Source organism: Scyliorhinus torazame, chromosome 12 (assembly GCF_047496885.1).
Source record: "Scyliorhinus torazame isolate Kashiwa2021f chromosome 12, sScyTor2.1, whole genome shotgun sequence".
In the NCBI taxonomy this organism is placed as follows: domain Eukaryota; kingdom Metazoa; phylum Chordata; class Chondrichthyes; order Carcharhiniformes; family Scyliorhinidae; genus Scyliorhinus; species Scyliorhinus torazame.
In genome coordinates, this window is record NC_092718.1 from 156,985,715 (window position 1) to 157,005,211 (window position 19,497).

Below are 19,497 nucleotides of genomic sequence, written 5' to 3' on the forward strand. Positions count from 1 at the left end.
CCCAGCGTCGGAGCGGCATAGCGGGATTTGCACGCCCACCCGCGATTCTCCAACCCAGCGCGGACTCGGAGAATTCCACCCCATGTATTTTCCCAGCAGTCGAGTTTGTCTGGCCCCTGTAACCCTCGGTATTGCTGATGGCTTAATTGCCTCACCCTGGAGAATGTGGCGACTCTCCCTTTTGATACAATATCCTTGTAACTCTCAGCGATTTGTTTAAAATCACCCGCACATATAGTAGGCACCTACAGGATATATTCTGCAGTCAGAGCTATAGCCTGGTCTGCTGAGCTCTCTGACTGACTCCAATTTTCTGCGCAGGGTTTATGTATCCGATAAATCCCACAGGTGTTTCCTGTAACCTCCAGCAGTCAGCACGGAGGTGTCCTAACATTTGCCAGGTAAAACACACAGGTCTTGCCTCTCTCCTCAGATCATCCTGTCTGGCCTGAGGAGGACCCCCTGCAGTTCCAGCTCTCTCCCATGGGTGCACAGTATCCTATCATTCTTCCACCTTTTCTACATTTCAGTTGTTTCATAGACTTGTAGAATCCCTACAGTGCAGAAGGAGACCATTCGACCCATCAAGTCTGCTTCGATCCTTCGAATTGTACTCCAAACATGTCTGCTCCCCCCGTCCACTCCACCCTATCTCCGTAACCCCATAACCTAACCTACACATCCCTGGATATTATGGGGCAATTTAGCATGGCCAATCCACCTACCCTGCACATCGTTGGAGTTTTGGGGGTGACTAGAGAAGGGTTTCCCTTGGGATTAGTGTTTATGGATCAGCTCATAACCTTGAGCCAGGGTTACTGGCTGTCTGGTGCCAGTTACTCTCTGTTCCCCGAAGTGAGTTCTCATAGGGAAAGGTATGGAACGGGATTCTCCGCCGACGGGATTTTGCGTTCAGTGATGTGGAGTGACCGCAGTGGGAAATCTCATTGGCAGGCAGCGGGAATGGAGAATCTCATTGCTGGCAAGGGCGCCCCACCCAGGAAAACACAGCTGCCGCACTGGAGATTCCCACCCATGGAGTTTTTAAACTACTCGAGTATTGCTTCATGAAGGTTTCTGCAGATGACCTCCATTTTAAATGCCTGAACCCATTGGTCAAAAGCAAGCTGCTTAAACCTTTCAAACTTGATCAGGGTATTTTCTGATGGGTATGGAATTTCTGATGGTTCGCCTCTGGCACTAACTGGTACGCTTTTGAAATAAACATTTAAAATAGCCCTTTTGCTGCCCACAGCACGTGGCATTTTCCTCAGGGAAGAGGGAGTAAACCTTGTGAAAATGTACTGAAAACTTACTTTGCAGCAGCAAAGACCAGTGTTGGGCTGGCTCGTTTAACTGCTGTGCCAACTGGTTGAAAGAGATAAAGGAAGTGTTCACTCCTGCTCCATCAAACTGAGGGATTAAATGGCCGAACTTCAATGTCTCAGCCCTGAAGCCTGAGCTCGGGGTATCTTCAAGGGACTCAGTGAAATCTTGCGCTTCCCTTTTTTAAAATTAAACTCCCTTTTTCTTTCTCTTTTCCTTTCCAAGAATTAGCCCTCTTCTCTCCATTCTATTTCCTGCTCTCTCTCTCCCTCCCTCTCTCTCTCTGTTTACCATTCCTGCAATTCTCACTCATTCCCTCTGTTATTCCAATTCCAATTACCGCCACTTCCATTTTAATTTTGCTGCCGCTAATTGATCCATTTTGGTGCCTTCAAGTTTCACCTCTAGATGTGTGGCCACTCCTTTTAAAATTCTGTGTTTTCTAGCTTTTGGGCAAAATTCTAGAAATATGTGCTTTTTAACTCTGCAAGAGGCAGGCGTTTTAAATCCTCAAAAGTAACTTCCTTCTCTTCTAGAATGCCACTGGCATTAAATGTGGGCATTTTTGCTACTTTGGTATTTATAAACCCCAAAACACCCTTTGAAGTTTTGGATTGCTTTGAAGGAACAATTTACTTTCCCCACTCTAATTAAAGACACTGTCATACACAGATCTCAGAAGAAAGAAAGGTTAGAGTCCGAATAACAGTTAAAAGTATATACAATTAAGTCATTTACTTGCCCGTGAGGCATAGTTTAATAGGCCACAAAAGAATCTGAAACAAGTTGGTCAAAAAAAAACTTGGTTTGTTGCAAAGCAATGAAATTCACCATATAAATCAGATCCCAGCCGGCTCTGCTCTGTCGCTTCCATGCCTGGCCGACTTTATACAGATCTCAATCATGAATATCCTTAGGCGCCCCACTCCCTTAGTGGGGGAATCTCGTATTCAGCGAGATTCATAGGGAGACAGATTGCTCCAATCTCGTAGTCTCTTACGGGTTATAACACATAGATTGTTGAACACTGTGGCCATTTGCAGTTAGCTAAGTTCCTTTAAAATATAAGAGTTGAATTGAAGTTCAGGTAACTGCACTTTGCTGGAATCAAGATTAGCTTCTGAGAGAGAGTGAAAGAGATTCCTTACTGCCTCTTTCAGCAGTTTTTTCCAGATGACTTTGATGACTTCTCTCCTTTTCTGGCTTGGCAAAACCAGTTCTCAAACCTTCTGTCTGGACATTCCATGAAGGAATTTAATCAACATGTCTTGCAGTCATTGTTGTCGTGCAACTAATCACATTTTTGATCTTTTTTCTCTGAAACCTTTAACACATTTCAAGATAGTAGAAACTAACAGGAGATGGGGCTATTTTGTCCCTCATAGGGCATTTTCTGTATCTGTTTGGTTAGGAGTGCCCATTATCTTCAAGAATTACCATTATTAAAGTCCAGAACTATGCATTTTAATGCCTTCCTTTCAAACGTTCCTGTTTTGAAGTCGACCTTGACACACCCTAATTAAAAAATACCATCCATCATGTCAGTACAGATCTGCAGTGCAATCCATCTGGGAACTTTCCATAAAAGTCATTAACTTAAACCACCAGACATCAGGTGACTGGTAGCAGCCATCTTTTGTAGGTGTCTGTTCTTGTGCCTTATTTTTAAAAGAAAATAGGTCTTCTTTAAATGGTTTAATATGTTTTTCGTTAGATGGGGAAGTTATAGGTGGATCTTGCTCAGCATCATATCCTGTTGTAGTGACGATTATAATTTATTAAGATATAAGTTTGGATGCAAGGCAAATAATTCCACTTTGTGTTGCTTTCATGGTAAATATAATGGGATGAATTTCTGTGTTCACTATTTTTAACAATGATATATTTTTTGGCAAAGGATGTATTTCATTTCAAACCTTATTATTTTGCAGCTGTTGAATGCGTTCCCCTTTATTCGTCACTTCCCAGGTCCACACAATAAGATATTTGAAAATCATAAGAAAGGCATTGATTTTGTTCAGGAAATTGTCACGGAGCATAAAAAATCATGGGATCCAAATGAGCCCAGAGACTTCATCGATGCTTTTTTGGCAGAGCAGGAGAAGGTACGTTATGCATAATATTCTAGTGTTGTCGGAATGTGTTTCTGAAAATATTGAATAAAATATTTTTCAAAAAACTAAAAACAAAATTCACTTTCTGTTGCACTATGTAATGGATTTCTGGCGCAAATCTCTGTTCCAGCGGCTAAGTGCTCGCGCCAACGGAGAATCTGCGGGTGGTTGAAATTGGCTTGAACCCCTCACTGATTCCGGTATCGGCCTTCTGCCAGAAAACATTGCGGGCCATAGTAGATTGCATTAGTACAACCAAAATGGGGAGATCTCACCCTCCACATTCTGGGAGGTGCTGAAGGCCTTGATTAGAGGAGAGATCATAGCCTACAAGGCGTGCAGAGTTAGGGAAGAGAGGGTGGCCAGGCAGATGCTGGTCGACCCAATTTTGCAGGTCGACAGAAGACACTCCGAGGCCCCGACTGTTGAGCTGCTGGCAGAGAGGAAAAAGCTGCAAATGGACTTTAAACTGCTATCCATCAGGAAAGCAGTGCACCAACTCCGCCAGACACGGGGGACCTTCTATGAACACAGGGACAAGGTAGCTGTCTACTGGCTCACCAGCTGAGAAAGCAGGCAGCCACGAGGGAAATAGCGCAGGAAAAGAATAACAGAGGCAGACTGGTAGCAGAACCAAGAGAGGTCAATCAATCATTCAAAACCTTGTACCGAGAGCTGTACACCTCCAAGCCCCCTGTCGGGGCCGCAAGGATGAAGAAGTTCCTCGATGGACTGGAACTACCAGATATTGGGGAAGACGGGGGAGGGGGGGTGGGGGGGGGGAACTCACTGCGAACGTCAGGCTGCTGAATGTAATAATGACACCCCTCCCCGGGAAGAGAACACCAAAGGTGTTAATTTCCCTGGATGCAGAAAAGGCCTTCGACAGTCGAATGGAGGGACCTCCTCGAAGTACTGGAATGGTTTGGTCGGGGAGCGGGATTCACCGCCTAGGTGAGACTCCTATACAACACTTCCAGAGCGGGCGTTTGAACCAATACCACCAGCTCTGAATACTTCCAGCTGCAAAGAGGCACAAGGCAAGGATGTCCCCTGTCCCTGCTCCTGTTTGCAGTAGCAATTGAAACCCTGGCAATAGCCCTGCGGGACACGAAAAGCTGGAAGGGGATCCAGAGAGGAGACAGAAGGCACTGGTGGAGGAAGTTTAAAAAGTACCTGCAGAGGTGGGGTGCACTCCCACTCTCCTTGGCGAGGAGAGTGCAGACGATCAACATGAGCGTGCTGCCGAGGTTCCTCTTCCGGTTGAGATCCATAACGATCTTCATCCCCAAGGCCTTCTTCCAAAACGCATGGTAGCATACTGGTTAGCACAATTGCCTCACAGCTCCAGAGTCCCAGGTTCGATTCCTGACTCGGGTCACTGTCTGTGCGGAGTCTGCACGTTATCCCCATGTCTGCGTGGGTTTCCTCCGGATGCTCCGGTTTCCTCCCACAGTCCAAAGATGTGCAGGTTAGGTGGATTGGCCATGCTAAATTGCCCTTCGTGTCCAAAATTGCCCTTAGTGTTGGGTGGGGTTACTGCGTTATTGGGATAGGGTGGAAGTGTGGGCTTGGGTAGGGTGCTCTTTCCAAGAGCCGGTGCAGACTCGATGGGCCAAATGGCCTCCTTCTGCACTGTAAATTATATGATTCTATGATAACATAGACCGCTTAATCATGGCATTTGTATGGGGGTGTAAGAACCCGAGAGTTCCCAAACCGACACTGCAAAGGAGGATAATCAAAGTTGGCCTGGCATTACCAATCCTGCAGTTCTGCCACAGGGCAGCAACGCTGGAAAGAATGAGGGGATGGGTAAACAAACCCACTTCAGAGTGGGTGCCGATGGAGAAGGCCTCCTGCAAGCTGATGATCCTCTGGGCCTTGGCTACAGAAGCACTCCCATTACCCTCAGCAAAATACACATCAAGCCCAGTGGTAACGGCCACACTGAAAACGTGGGCCCAATTAAGACAGCACTTCGGACTGAAACTGCCGACAGGACAGGAAATGAGACACCTGCCAATAAAGCACTTCCTTCGCAAAGAGACAGTAAGGGCCCCGGAGACTATACTATCAGAGGACCAGATAAATACAGACTGTAAAGAAGGGAGAAAATATATGCACAGCTACTGGACAGAGCCCACACACCACTGGACAAGACCAGATGGAAATGGGAGGACGAACTGGGGACATATGTGGGGTGGAGACTCCACCTCCTCCTGCGCAAAGGCTCAGCCTCATACATTAAAGTGGTGCACAGAGCACACCTGACCAGAACCCGAATGAGCAGGTTCTTCCCAGAATTGGAGGATAAATGTGAACGGTGCATGAGGGGCCCAGCCAAGCTCATCCCCATGTTCTGGGCTTGTCCCAAACTTGCTGGATTCTGGACAGCCTTCTCTGACGCATTGTCCAAGGTTGTGGGGGTGAGGGTGAAGCCATGCCCAAATATGGCAATCTTCGGGGTAACAGAGCAGCCAGAGCTACATGTGTGAAACAGGGTCGATGCCCTCGCTTTCGCTTCCCTAATTGCACGCCAAAGATTCCTGCTCGGCCGGCGATCGGCAGCACCACCCACAGCTGCAGACTGGCTCGCTGACCTCTCGGAATTTCTCCACCTGGAGAAGATTAAGTATGCCACCCGAGGGTGGGAGGAAGGCTTCCTAAACGCATGGGAGCAGTTTGTCAGCCTGTTCAATAAGCTGTCCGAGGCCAGCAACAACGAATAGATGGGGAAACTGGTAAGTTAGAAAGAAAAGGGAGCGGAAAAAGAAAAAGGGAACCATAGGAACGCGCAACCAATGGGTAGGGGGGGTAGAGGAGAAAAGGCTGGAGTAATACAAACGGGACAACGCGGGAGCGAGGGAGGTTACCCCCCCCCCCCCCCACCCCCCCCACCCCCCGCCAATCACAGGGGAAACAGCGAAAGTTGACGGGGGAAGAAAAGAAAGGGGGGGAGGGGAGGGGAGAGGAGGGGGGTAACCCCCCTCCCGCAAAACCAAGGGGACACAAGGGGGTTTGAGCGGGGGGGAGGGCAGGGAGAGCAGGCTTGGGGCGGGGGGGGACAGCGGGAGGGACCACACGCCGAGCCAGCTGGTGGCAGAATGTAAATAAGGGAATTTAAGGGAAGGAAAAGTCAAACCTTTCTGTATTGTACAGTGAATAAACATGGCCAACAATGTACATAACGGTTTATAAATTTTGAAAATGCCATTTAAATGATTTCAAAAAAAGAAAAGAATATGCCCGGAGAATCGCCTGTCCCGGACCACGCATTCGCTGGGCTGACGGCCTGCACCGGTCGCACCGGCGCGGATCACTTGGGCTCTGAGTTTTCGTCAACCTCGCTTGGCGACTGTGGATTATGTCCAGCGCCGCATCAGTCCAGGGGGAGCCGTACCGCCAAATGGTCTGGGGGTAACGATGGAGAGGGTCCAGGGGGGACACTGCCTCGCAGGTCAGGTCCACGTGCAGCCGGCGTTATGTTGTATTGCATCACCGTGCGCATTCGCGGCCATGGACCCTGCCATTCTCCGGCCGTTTTTGGCGCAGGAATTTTACCTGGTGCCGCTGCTAGCCCCTCCCCGGTCGGTCCCAGAATCAGTGCGGATTCGCCACCGATTTTGGCATTGTAAAACGCCACTGTTCCCATGCTGGCGTCGGCACTTAGCTGCAAATTGGAGAATCCAGCCCATGCCTTTTTGTGAATTGGGCATTCTGAATGTGTACCCGAACAGGCGCCATAGTGTGGCAACTCGGGGATTTTCACAGTATCTGCACTGCAGTGTTAATGTAAGCCTACTCGTGACACTAATAAAGATTATTATTATTAAATAACGGCCCATGCAGTGGTCTGCAACCAGAATGCCTGTCCACGAACCCAAGGCAACATTTATGCTCGTTGAAACATCCTTCTACCTTTCTCCCATTGTTGGGGCCTGCCGGAAATTACATTTCTGCTCTCTGTGCATTAAGGCATTGAGATGCCCTTTCCCTCACGATGTAGCCTCAGTTGTGTCCATACTGTTATTAATGACACAGGTGGGTCTTCTGATTGCTAGCAGCAGTAGGGGGTGAGCCAACATCCTGAATTTGATGGTGGTCCTAAGGGAGGCCTGTTGATTGGCTGCTATTGGAAAATGCTGATCCAAAAATCAGCAGTGTCTGAAAACTGGGCATTTTTTCACCCATTTTTAGTGAGTGAAGGAGCCTTAACCCCAGTTGGCTCAGTCTTCCAAATATACCCTTCAGGACTGTAGTGATTATATTGAGCCACTCTTGCTTGTGGACATTGAACCCCCACGCCCAGAGTATATTTTGTGCCTCTGCTAACCACACTGCTTTTTCCAAATGGTGTTCAACATGGAACATTGATTCATCAACTGAGGGAGGGAGATAATTGGTGTTGTAAATTACTCAACTAACAATACATAAAACACACAACAAGAAAGGCACGAATAAAGAAAACCATTTACAATTAATGACAATAATTGTTACCCTAGCCCAACCTAAATCTATAGACTTTCCTAAACTCCAAGAATACACCTGCCCCAAAACAACATTCCATAGGTTTCAACACTATAAGCCAAATCCAGAAAATGATTACCACACAGGATTTGTAGCATGCTTTTGGGAACATTTCTTCTAGTTCAGAGTATAAATCCTCAGGCCTGCGAGTTTTTTTGGTCAATACTTAGCCTCTTCCTTGTGTCTAATATTATCCCTAATTTCCCTTGTAAGCCATGTTTGGCCACCTTTCCCGTTTTCTTTTTGCACTTGACAGGAATAAACAATTATTTCAGTTCACCCATGTGATCTTTGAATGTTTGCATTTGCCTATCATCCTTTAAATAACATCCCCCAATCCACCAACGCTAAATATTGCCTCATACCATCATAGTTTCCTTCATTTAGATTCAGGATCCTAGTCTCAGAATCAACTACATCACTCTCCACCTTGAAGAGGAATTCTATCATATTATGGTCGCTCATCCCCAAGAGGCCTCGCTCAAGATTGCCAATTATTTCTTTCTCATTACACAATGCCCAGTCTAGGATGACCTGTTCTCTAGTTAGTTCCTCAACTAATTGAAATTAGGTCCAGAAAATCATCCCCGGCACACTCCAAGAATTCCTCCTCTATGGTATGTTACTAATTTGATTTGCCCAATCTGTATGCAGAGTAAAGTCACCCGTAATTACAGATGTTCCTTTATTGCATACTTCTCTAATTTCCTGTTTAATGTTATCCCCAACATTACCATTATAGTTTGGGGGTCTATACTCAATCTCCATTAATGTTGCTTCCCTTGATGTTTCTCAGATCTACCCAGACAGAATCCACATCGTCAGAGCTAGGGGGCCGGATTCTCCGATTCTGAGGCTAAGTGCGGAGGATCTGTGGTGTTTTACGTGGAAAAAAAATCGATGAGGGGCAAGCAGCCGCGCCACGTAAAACTCCCGGACTCCACGAAATAAACGGGCAGAGAATGGCCGGGCCCGTGGCTGCGGATGAGCACGGGGATAACCTGCAGCGGTTACACGTAAAACATGGGGCTGGCCATGCGCGGAACCGACCTGCTAGATAGTGCCCCTCTGGACATCCCCTGGCCACCTCCCACCAGTCCCTCCCAGCCCACCCACCCCGGCCAGCAGCACGGCTCCCGCCCGACTGTGGCGGCGCTGGATACAGTCAGCAGCCACCATGCCGGGTTCCCGCATGGCTGAGACCAGAAGTGAACAATGCCGTCATGAACTCGGGGGGGGGGGGGGGCAGCGCATCGAGGGAGGGCTTCAGGTGACGCGCTGAGGCCATCCCAATGGTTTGCGGTGCGCAGCGTGATTACGCCATTTCGGAGGGGGCGAGGCATGTAAAACCTGCGCCAAACAGGTGCGATTGTGAAATCAGCGTCGGAGAACGGAGAACCTTACCCAAGTGTTGATGCCAACGGAGAATCCATGGACTTTCACATCAGAAAAATAGATGCCAGACCTGCACTGATTCTGCTACTGCTGAGCGGCGAGCACTGGCACCGTGTAGAACACCATCGAATTCCATGGGAAACGGTGTGGGATTCACTGGATACATGATGGACACTCGCAGGGCTGATCAGCTGCAGCCGCACTTAAACAATACACCACCCACACACACGCTGATCAGGACCGAAAAGATGGGACAGGTTGTGCTGGAGCACCCATACAGCGTACGGGTCGGCTGGGGCTAGAGGACACCCAGGGGTCACCTTTCCGACCCAGGCACCAGGTTTAAAGCGGGCTGTTAGCGGCATGCGCAGCTGCAAGGCTGCCTTGCCGGCTGCAGTAATGGTGTTGCATACCTGTCTAGCCGACCCCACAGCCCACCTCCTGGCCACTCCCCACTATTCCCCCCAGCCCTGGCAGATGCCCCCCCGGCCAGCGGCACGATAGTCGGTGAAGTATGTCAGTGCTGGACACTATCCGTAAGCCCTATCTCTCCTTCAGCAGCCACCACGCCAGGTTCGCGATTTCTGAGAGCACGCGTGGACTGTGCCGTCGGGAACTTGGCCCATCAGAGACAGAGCATTACAGATGGGCCAACAAATGATGTGCGAACGGTGTTTAAACTATGCGCGCCATGTGTCTTATTGACACTTTTCAAGGAGACGGAGCATCGCGATTCGACATCAACCAGCACCTGCCACGATTTTGCCGTTGGGAGCTACTCTCCGCCTGATCGTACGCCCCGATTTCAGCTACGGCTAACAGAGAATCCCCACCATTGTTTTAATCTCCTCTTTAACCAGCAATATAACTCCACCACTTCCTGCCTGCCCTTCCTAAATACGAAAATCCCTAGATGTTCGGTTCCCACCCCTGATCACCTTGCAGCCATGTCTCCATAATCCCAACTATATCATGCCTATTTACATCTATTTGCATGATTAATTCAATCACTTTATCATGAATGCTCCACGCATCAAGGCACAAAGCCTTAAGGGTTGTCTTTTTCAGATTCCTTGTCCCGTTCCTATTATTTTTTACCCTGTCCCTGTTTTATTCTGACACCTGATTTTTCTATCTATCACTTTTCTTCTTCCCTTTTCTCAAATTCTTATTGTTGTTTCCCTTTCCTCTAACTCCTTGCATATATTTCCATCTCCCTGTCATTTTAGTCTGAATCAAAGTATGGTGTTGGGTGCTCTGAGGTACAGATGAACCAACACGGTTGCGATTGGTACAACGCAGTTTTATTCCAACTTGTTATTTACAGATCTGTCTTCGTACTCAGCACGTGGTGACAGTGTGAGTGTCTTGTTAATCAGGTCCTGTCCTTGTCCTTGTCTCTAGATGCACTGGCCACCAGGTGTCGTGTTTCTTGTCTTATACTGTGTCTGCCCTTGTCTGTGATTGGCTGTCGTGTTATGTGTGCTAATTGGTCTGTTGGTCTATCTATCATGATGTATATGTTTGAATATCATGACATCCCCCTTTTTGTTACAAGATTATGTGCCTACTTGGTTATAAATATGAATGTGTCCTGAGTGCAGCTAAAGGTGTGTGTGCGTGATATTTACAGCATGTACCTGTGGCGTAACTATATACAAGGGGCAATGTCAGGTGGGGCATGCTAACGAGGTTGTACCATAACAAAAGAAGAAAAACTTTGAAGTGTGGTCCGGTCAAACGAGATCTGGAATGATAAAACAGTAACATGTTACAATACAATAGTTGCTAAACTTTGACGTGTGAACAGTCTCATAAGTCCAGTCTAGTAGGTGTGCGACGAATTCGGGTTGACCGCCTCAAGGGTGGGTCGAGAACCACCGGCTGAGGTGCGAGCCTGGCCACGGGTGGCGACAGAAGTGGCATGGTATATGGCAGCTCCACAAAGTCACTACCCAGGAACCATTGGAGGACACGGCGTCTGTGTGTGGTTCCGTTGCGAGCGTGGAAGTAGGCGAAGGGCTCGCCGATTGCGCCTACGCACGGATCCATCCGTCATGCGTACCAGGAACGATCGGGGAGCCACGTGTCGGAGAACTTCGGCAGGTGCTGACCAGCCACCGTTTGGTAGATGAATGCGAACTTTGTCTCCAGGGGCCAGGGGGGAAAGATCAGTTGCCCTTGCATCGTACGATCTCTTCTGGCGATCACGCTGCAGTTGCATCTTATGCAGTACCGGAGCATGGTCTGTTGTTGGTGCCAGGATGGAAGGCACAGTGGTTCTGAGGGTGCGACCCATCAGCAGCTGTGCTGGCGAGAGACCCGTGGCTAGCGGGGCCGAGCGATAGGCGAGCAGGGCGAGGTGAAAGTCCGATCCGGCAGCAGCAGCCTTGCAGAGGATCCGCTTGGCAATGTGAACGCCCTTCTCCACCTTTCCGTTGGACTGGGGATGCAGAGGGCTGGACGTCACGTGTGTGAAGCCATACGAGGCGGCAAAGGACGACTATTCATGGCTGGCAAAACAAGGCCCATTGTCTGACAGGACAGTCATCGGAATGCCGTGGTGAGCAAAAGTGTCTTTGCAGGCCCTGATGACAGCAGACGACGTCAGATCGTGTAGGCGTATGACTTCTGGGTAATTGGAGAAGTAGTCCATGATGATAACATAATCCATGCCAAGCGCGTGAAATAGGTCGACAGCCACCTTCGCCCAGGGGGACGTCACCAGCTCATGGGGCAGAAGCGTCTAAGGAGGTTGCGCCGGCTGAAACCTTTGGCAGGTTGTGCAGTTGAGCACCATGTTGGCAACATCATCACTGATGCCCGGCCAGTATACCGCCTCTCGGGCCCTCCGTCTGCACTTCTCGACCCCCAAGTGGCCTTCATGTAGTTGATTGAGAACCATCTGGCGCATACTGTGCGGAATGACAATCCTGTCTAGCTTCAAAAGGATCCCATCAATGCTGGCTAGGTCATCCCATACATTATCGAACTGTGGGCACTGCCCTTTGAGCCATCCTCCCGTCATGTGGCGCATCACTTCCTGTAAAAGGGGGTCGGCCGCTGTCTCTTGGCAGATGCGGGCCAGACTGGAGTCGTCAGCCGGCAGATTTGCCGCTGTCAAGGCCACCTGTGCCTCGACCTGACATACGAACCCCTCCGCATCTGGTGGCGTACTCACTGCTCGGGATAGGGCATCCGCCACGATGAGGTCCTTCCCTGGAGTGTAGACCAGTTGGAAGTCATACCTCCTGAGTTTAAGTAGGATGCGCTGGAGGCGAGGGTCATGTCATTCAGGCCATTGTTTATTATGCTGACCAGGGGGCGGTGGTCAGTTTCGACCGTGAATCGTGGAAGACCATATACATAATCGTGGAACTTGTCTAAACCGGTTAGCAAGCCCAGGCATTCTTTTTCAATTTGCGCGTAGCGCTGCTCTGTGGGAGTCATAGCCCGTGATGCATAGGCAACCGGGGCCCATGACGACGTGTCATCCCTCTGCAGGAGCACTGCTCCAATGCCGGATTGGCTGGCATCAGTTGAGATTTTGGTGGGACGAGACGTGTCGAAGAACGCCAGCACTGGTGCCGTGGTGAGTTTGTGTTTGAGCTTCTCCCATTCCAGCTGGTGTGTATGTTGCCACTGGAACTCTGTAGATTTTTTTACGAGATGGCGCAGAGTCGTTGTGTGGGAGGCAAGGTTGGGAATGAATTTCCCTAGGACGTTGACCATGCCAAGGAATCGTAGGACAGCCTTCTTGTCAGCCGGCCGCGGCATGGCTGTGATGGCGCTCACCTTGTCTGCATCCGGACGGACCCCTGACCGGGAGATGTGGTCCCCCAGGAACTTCAATTCGGTCTGGCCAAAGGCGCACTTGGTTCGGTTGAGGCGCAGGCCGTTTTCCCGTATGCGGGCAAAAACGCGTTGGAGACGATGTATGTGCTCCTGCGGTGTGGTGGACCAGATGATGACATCGTCCACATATACGCGCACCCCTTCGATGCCTTCCATCATTTGCTCCATGATTCTGTGGAAGACCTCGGATGCCGAGATGATGCCAAATGGCATCCGGTTGTAGCAGAATCTGCCGAAAGGGGTGTTAAATGTGCACAGCTTTCGGCTGGACAGGTCCAGTTGGATCTGCCAAAACCCTTTGGAAGCATCCAGTTTCGTGAATATCTTCACTTGGGCCATTTCACTGGTGATCTCTTCACGTTTTGGAATGGGATAATGTTCCGCATAATGTTATTATTGAGGTCTTTGGGGTCTATACAGATGCAGAGCTCGCCAGAAGGCTTCTTGACACACACCATGGAGCTGACCCATGGCGTGGGCTCCGTGACCCTGGACAGGACCCCTTGGTCTTGGAGATCCTGCAGCTGCAGCTTGAGGCGGTCTTTAAGTGGCGCAGGAACTCTGCGAGGTGCGTGAACGACCGGGATGGCGTCCGGTTTGAGGCGAATTCGGTATGTGTATGGCAGTGTTCCCATGCCTTCGAATGCCTCCTGGTTGTGGGCGAGGAGCGAATGGAGCTGTGCGTTGAACTCAGCATCCGGGAAGTCAGACGTGCCGTCTGGAGAGAGAGAGAAAGAATTTGTTGCACAAGGTGGAGAGCCTTACATGCCTGTGCGCCCAGCAAGGAGTCCTTCGATGAGCCAACTATTTCGAACGAGAGTGTGGCCGTGTGTGTTCTGTGTGTCACCTGGAGCTGGCAGGATCCCATGGCTGGGATGACGTTCCCGTTGTAGTCGACCATCTTGCACCGGGATGTCTGGATTGGTGGTCTTACCTTTATGGCAACGAATGCTGACCATGCTATGCGGTTGGCGGATGCGCCAGTGTCCAGGCGAAAAGTGATCCGCGATCGGTTGACCGTCAGGGTGGCACTCCATTCGTCGGTCGGATTGATGGTGCTGACCCGGTTCGCATCAATGACCGCAACCCGGAAGGCGTCTTGGTCATCTGTGTCGTTGGGTTGGACGTCCTGATGTGGATGCTGGATGGTTCGCACGTGTCTGCGAGGTTGTCGGAGATGTGGAGGATCCATCGGTTGAACCGTTCGACAGTAGGCAGCGTAGTGGCCCACCTTGCCACAGCGTAGGCATTGTCGGGTTTTTGCAGGACATTGCCCTTTTAAATGTGCAGCTCCACAGTTGCCGCACGTCATGATGTAATGACGTTCGTGACGCCACTGCGCATGCGCAGTTCGGTCTTGCGTCGGGCGCGCCTGCGCAGTGCGTCCCTCGATGTTGCCGTTTGTTTTGGCGCGAACAAATGCGGGAGACCTAAAAAAGCGCGCGAAACGGCCGCCCTCGTCCGGGCCGCGGGCCGGGATGAATTCAATTGCCTGGATGCGTTCGGCCTGGTGGGCGGCCTGGATTGCCGATTCGACAGCTTGGGACCCCCTCCGTGCTGATTCGATTGCCTGAAATTGGGCAAAGCGGCTGGTCGCATTTTTATGCAGGACACAGGCTTCCACTGCAGATGCTACGGTCAGGCCTTTAATTTTAAGAAGCTGCTGGCGTAGGCCACTGGAGGCAACGCTGAAAATGATCTGGTCCCGGATCATGGACTCTGAGATGGTGCCGTAGCCGCAGGACTGCGCGAGTATGCGGAGGTGCGTCAGAAAGGGTTGAAAGAGCTCATCCTTACCTTGCAGGCGTTGCTGAAAGATATACCTCTCAAAGCTTTCATTCACCTCAATGTTGAAGTGCTGGTCGAGCTTGAGGAGGACCGTGTCGTATTTAGATTTGTTCTCGCCTTCTGCGAACACCAAGGAGTTGTATACATCGATGGCGTGCTGACCTGCGGTAGTGAGGAGCATGGCAATTTTTGTCTCGTCCGAGGCACCCTGTTTTTCATTGGCTCGCATGTACAGTTCAAATCGCTGCTTGAAGAGCTTCCAATTGGTGCCCAGGTTCCCAGCGACTTGCAACTGCTGCGGTTTGTTGTTGATGTCCATGGCTCAGGATGACAGATTTGCCGGCAGGTATCGATCCACTCACTGGTATCATGTGGTGTTGGGTGCTCTGAGGTACAGATGAACCAACACGGTTGCGATTGGTACAACGCAGTTTTATTCCAACTTGTTATTTACAGATCTATCTTCGTACTCAGCACTTGGTGACAGTGTGAGTGTCTTGTTAATCAGGTCCTGTCCTTGTCCTTGTCTCTAGATGGACTGGCCACCAGGTGTCGTGTTTCTTGTCTTATACTGTGTCTGCCCTTGTCTGTGATTGGCTGTCGTGTTATGTGTGCTAATTGGTCTGTTGGTCTGTCTATCATGATGTGTGTGTTTGAATATCATGACACAAAGAACAATACAATACAGCACAGGAACAGGCCCTTTGGCCCTCCAAGCCTCCCAACCACTCCATGAAATACTTCCCCTCACACATCATTCCTGGTCCTTTCCAGGTGGAACCCATCCAGTTTGTACTGGTCCCATTTCCCCCAGAACTGGTCCCAATGCACCAGGAATCTGAAACCCTCTCCCTCGTACCATCACTTCAGCTGCGCATTAATCCGATATATCCTGCTATTTCTGCTCTGACTAGCACGTGGCACTATCTTTGAGATCCTACTTTACAACTCCCTATATACTGCTTTTAGAACCTCATCCTTTTTTAAAATCTGTGTCATTTGTACCAATGTGTACCGTGACCACTGGATGTTTATCCACCCCACCCAGAATGATCTATAGCCACTCTCAGTCATCCTTGACCATAGCACCAGGGAGGCACCATACCATCCTGGAGTCTCGTGTGCGGCAACAGAAATGCCTCTTTATTCCCCTAACAGTTGAATCCCCTGTAGCTATTGCATTCCAACTCTTATATTTCCTCTCCCGTGCAGCAGAGTCAACAGTGGTACAACAAAACTGGTTGTTACCGCTTTCCCCTGAGGCCATTCCCCCAACAATATCCAAAACAGTATCTGTTTTGCAGGGTAATGGCCACAGGAGACTCCTGCACTGCCTGCCTAGTACTCTTGCTCTGCCTGGTGGTCATCCATTCTCTTCCTGCCTGTTGAGTCTGAGCCTGCAGTGTGACCATCTCTCTATCTGGGTTATCCACGATACTCCTCACCTTGTGGATGCTTCACAGTGGCCACCGCTCCAGCTCCAAAACCTGGGTTTCCAGGAGCTGTAACTGGCGACACTTCCTGCACACATCCTGGCCCCAGGCACTGGGATATCACAGTGGTTAGCACTGTTGCATCACTGCACCAGGGACCCATGTTCAATTCCAGCCTTGGGTGACTGTCTGTGAGGAGTTTATACGTTCTGCCTGTGTCTGTGCGGGTTTCCTCCGGGTGCTCTGGTTTCTTCCCACAATCCAAAGATGTGCAGGTTAGGTGGATTGGCCATGCAAAATTGACCCTTCGTGTCTAAGGATGTGTAGGTTAGGTGGGGTTACAGGGATAGGCAGGCGGTGTGGGCCTAGGTAGGGTGCTCTTTCAGAGGGTTTGTGTATAGTAGAAGGGCCAATTGGCCTCTTTTTGCACTGTAGGAATTCTAATTGAATGGTATAAATGTTCCTGGATTCCCACATAGAGCAAGATGAGCACACCCATGGCTTTGAACTATCCTGCCGTGGTTTACCCCATTAAATTAAACCTTTTGGAAGATACTGAAAATCGAATAATATCAATTACTCTGGGACCTTTCTTCCCTGATCCTTGTCAGCACCTCTAGTAGATCTGTGCTGTCAGTGGGGTAGGACATACCGAGGGATGGTGATGGAGAAGTCTGGGACATTGGCTGCAAGTTATGATGTGGTGAATTGACTATGACAAATGTTGCCTGACTAGTCTGTGGGGCATTTCTCCAACTTATATGAACATGCAAATATACAAATTTGTGTAGAGGCCGCTCAGCCCCTTGAACCTGCCCTGCCATTCAATAAGATCATTGGCTGACCTGATTGTAACCTCAACCCCACATTCTTTCGCATCCTCAATAACCTTTCATCGTCTTGCTAATCAAAAATATATCTAGCTCTGCCTTAAAAATATTCATAGAGTCTGCTTCCACTGCCTTTTGAGGAGGACAGTTCCATAGACTTGTGACCCTCTGTGAGAAAAAATGTTTTCTCATCTTTTTGTTTCACAGGTATTTTATTCCAAACATGTTCAACATATTAACATAACCGCAATATCCAACAGAGTATACAGTTTGTATGTTTTCCCCATTTACTCACCCCTCCCGCGACAAACAGCCCCTCAAATATAGTCATAAACGGCCTCCGCTGTACCGCGAAGCCCTCCTCTGACACTCTGAGTGCAAATTTGATTTGCTCCAATCTGAGAAACGTGTGCAAGTCTCCCAAACATGCCACGGCCTCCGGTGGTTTAGCCGATTTCCAGTTCAAAATATCCATCGCCGGGTGATCAGAGAGGCGAAGGCCACAATGTCAGCCCCCTTCAGCAGCTTCAGCACCTCAGGCACCCCAAAGATCACCACCATAGGGTCCAGCTCCATCTCAAACCCTACAATCCTTGATAGGTTACTAAACACCTCCTCCAAAACGTTCTCCAATTCCACACATCCCCAAAACAAATGGGCATGGTTCGCCGGCCATCTCCCACACCTCTATCCACTACCTCCGGGAATCATAGAGTCATAGAATTATAGCATTTACAATACAGAAGGAGGCCATTCGTCCCTTGGAAAGAGCACCCTACTCAAACCCACACCTCCGTAACGCAGCAACCCCACTTAAACTTTTTGGACACAAAAGGCAATTTAGCATGGCCAATCCACCTAACCTGCACGTCTTTGGACTGTGGGAGGAAACCAGCGCACCTGGAGGAAACCCACGCAGACACGGGGAGAACGTGCAGACACCACACAGACAGAGACCCAGCGGGGAATCTAACCTGGGACCCTGGTGCTGTGAAGTGACTGTGCTAACCACTGTGCTCCAGGTTGCCCACTCATCCGAACCCGAGTCATGCGGATCTTATCCACCACCTTAAACTGTATAAGACTCATCCTTGCACAGGAGGAAGTTGAGTTCAGTCGGCACATTACTTTGCACTCAAGTCCCCATCCAATCTCGCTCCCCCAATCCTCCTCTCACTTCCGCTTGATCCATTTCACGAAGGTTGTGCCCTTCTCCCCCAACCACCAATATATGTCCCCAATCTTACCATCCCCCTTCATCCAGGAGCATCATTTTCTCCAAAATGTCTATTCCGTTAACTGGGGGAATGAGGGGCTGCTCCTTGAGTGCAAAATCCCACACCTGCTAGTATCTGAACTCATTCCTCCGTGGTCGCTCGAACATTTCCCGCAGTCCCTCCAACCCAGCAAACTTGCCCTCCAGGAACATCTCCTGGACCCGCACAAGCCCTTCCTCCTGCCATCTCCTATATATTCCGTCCACTCCTCCCTTAAAGTGGCTTCATCACTGACATGTGACCCAGTTTAATGTGCCTCCTCAAATGGTTCCTAATTTTTAAGGACAGCGACAGAACCGCTCATGTACTTCCTCAGGGTGAACGGCAGTGGGGCCGACGCAAAGACCTTCAGGCTCCACCCCTCACATTACTCCTACTTTAACCTGATCCAAAATGCACAGTACACAGCCCAATAGTAATGCAGTAAATTCGGGAGCGCCAGTTGCAACACAGTCCTACTAACCCTCGGCCAACTCCCGACCGTACAAATCCTGAGATTAATGCATCTACCTTCTGGAAAGAAGCCGGGATGAAAATATGGAGGGACTGAAAAACAAACAGGAATCTTGGCAGTATGTTCAAATTTATCACTTGAACTCTCCCCTCCAATGTCTTTTTTTTTCCAATTAAGGAGCAATTTAGCTTGGCAAGTCCACCTTGTTATGGGAGAGGCGTTTTCAGAACCCCAAAATGTATCATGGAGTTCAACCAACCTCCCCTTTAATGTATTGTTGCATTTGAAGCACACGGCTTGTTCTCCAGGTGTGGTATTACAATTATGGACACGTGGGTTTTTAAACACAAAACATTATTCCATGAACTCAACTTAACCTTTTAAATAAACATTGGATCACTTAACACCCCTTACTTCAAAGATAACCCCGAAAATAATACAACACTAAATAATCCTTCAGTTATTCCTTTCAACATCCAAGAGACTTGACACCTT

The 19,497-nt window shown here is 49.4% G+C and overlaps 1 protein-coding gene across 3 annotated transcripts in view; it reads left to right on the forward strand.

Moving 5' to 3' along the window:
• LOC140386682 (cytochrome P450 2D20-like) overlaps window positions 1-19,497 on the forward strand; it is a 145,113-nt gene that overhangs the window by 46,689 nt on the left and 78,927 nt on the right. For all 3 annotated transcript variants that reach the window (XM_072469232.1, XM_072469233.1, XM_072469231.1), the window contains exon 5: window positions 3,258-3,431. In XM_072469232.1, coding sequence (XP_072325333.1) covers window positions 3,258-3,431 — 174 coding nt within the window. The remainder of the gene's footprint in view (window positions 1-3,257; window positions 3,432-19,497) is intronic.